The 391-nt window shown below is 51.9% G+C and overlaps 1 protein-coding gene across 1 annotated transcript in view; it reads right to left on the bottom strand.

Moving 5' to 3' along the window:
- The window catches only part of LOC119585312 (canalicular multispecific organic anion transporter 2-like), a 29,058-nt gene that overhangs the window by 8,358 nt on the left and 20,309 nt on the right, over positions 1–391 (bottom strand). Inside the window, exon 18 of the mRNA XM_037933987.1 lies at positions 22–205. Within this exon, the coding sequence (XP_037789915.1) occupies positions 22–205 (184 nt within the window). The remainder of the gene's footprint in view (positions 1–21; positions 206–391) is intronic.

The following is a 391-nucleotide window of genomic DNA, read 5'->3' as shown; positions in this document are numbered from 1 at the left end:
CACTCCAAACCAAAATCATACCATCTTCGTCATCCTCTACTTCCTCCGCGTTGTTGATATGGTTGAGAAGGAACTGCGCGAAGTTGCCTCCTTTGGCCAGCAGCTGCGAGTACGTTCCGCGCTCCACCAAGCGGCCGTCCTGCATCACCACCACACTGTCGACGCGCGGGAGGTAGGCCAGCGCGTGCGTCACCAGGATGCGGGTCTGAGGGGCAAGGTATACGGATTTACAGATAGAAGGGACGTAACATTGCTGGAGGGCCAGACAATACAGGTATACCTACATACATGCTCAGCGCCCCTCCCTCATGTGTACATACGAATATAGACAGATAGAAAGACAGACGAATAGGTAAAATATATATGGCTGATTACAGGTACACCTACAGAC

Source organism: Penaeus monodon, chromosome 19 (genome assembly GCF_015228065.2).
Source record: "Penaeus monodon isolate SGIC_2016 chromosome 19, NSTDA_Pmon_1, whole genome shotgun sequence".
Taxonomy (NCBI): Eukaryota; Metazoa; Arthropoda; class Malacostraca; order Decapoda; family Penaeidae; genus Penaeus; species Penaeus monodon.
The sequence above is the reverse complement of the archived record's forward strand: the minus strand, read 5'-3'. Positions and strand labels throughout refer to the sequence as shown.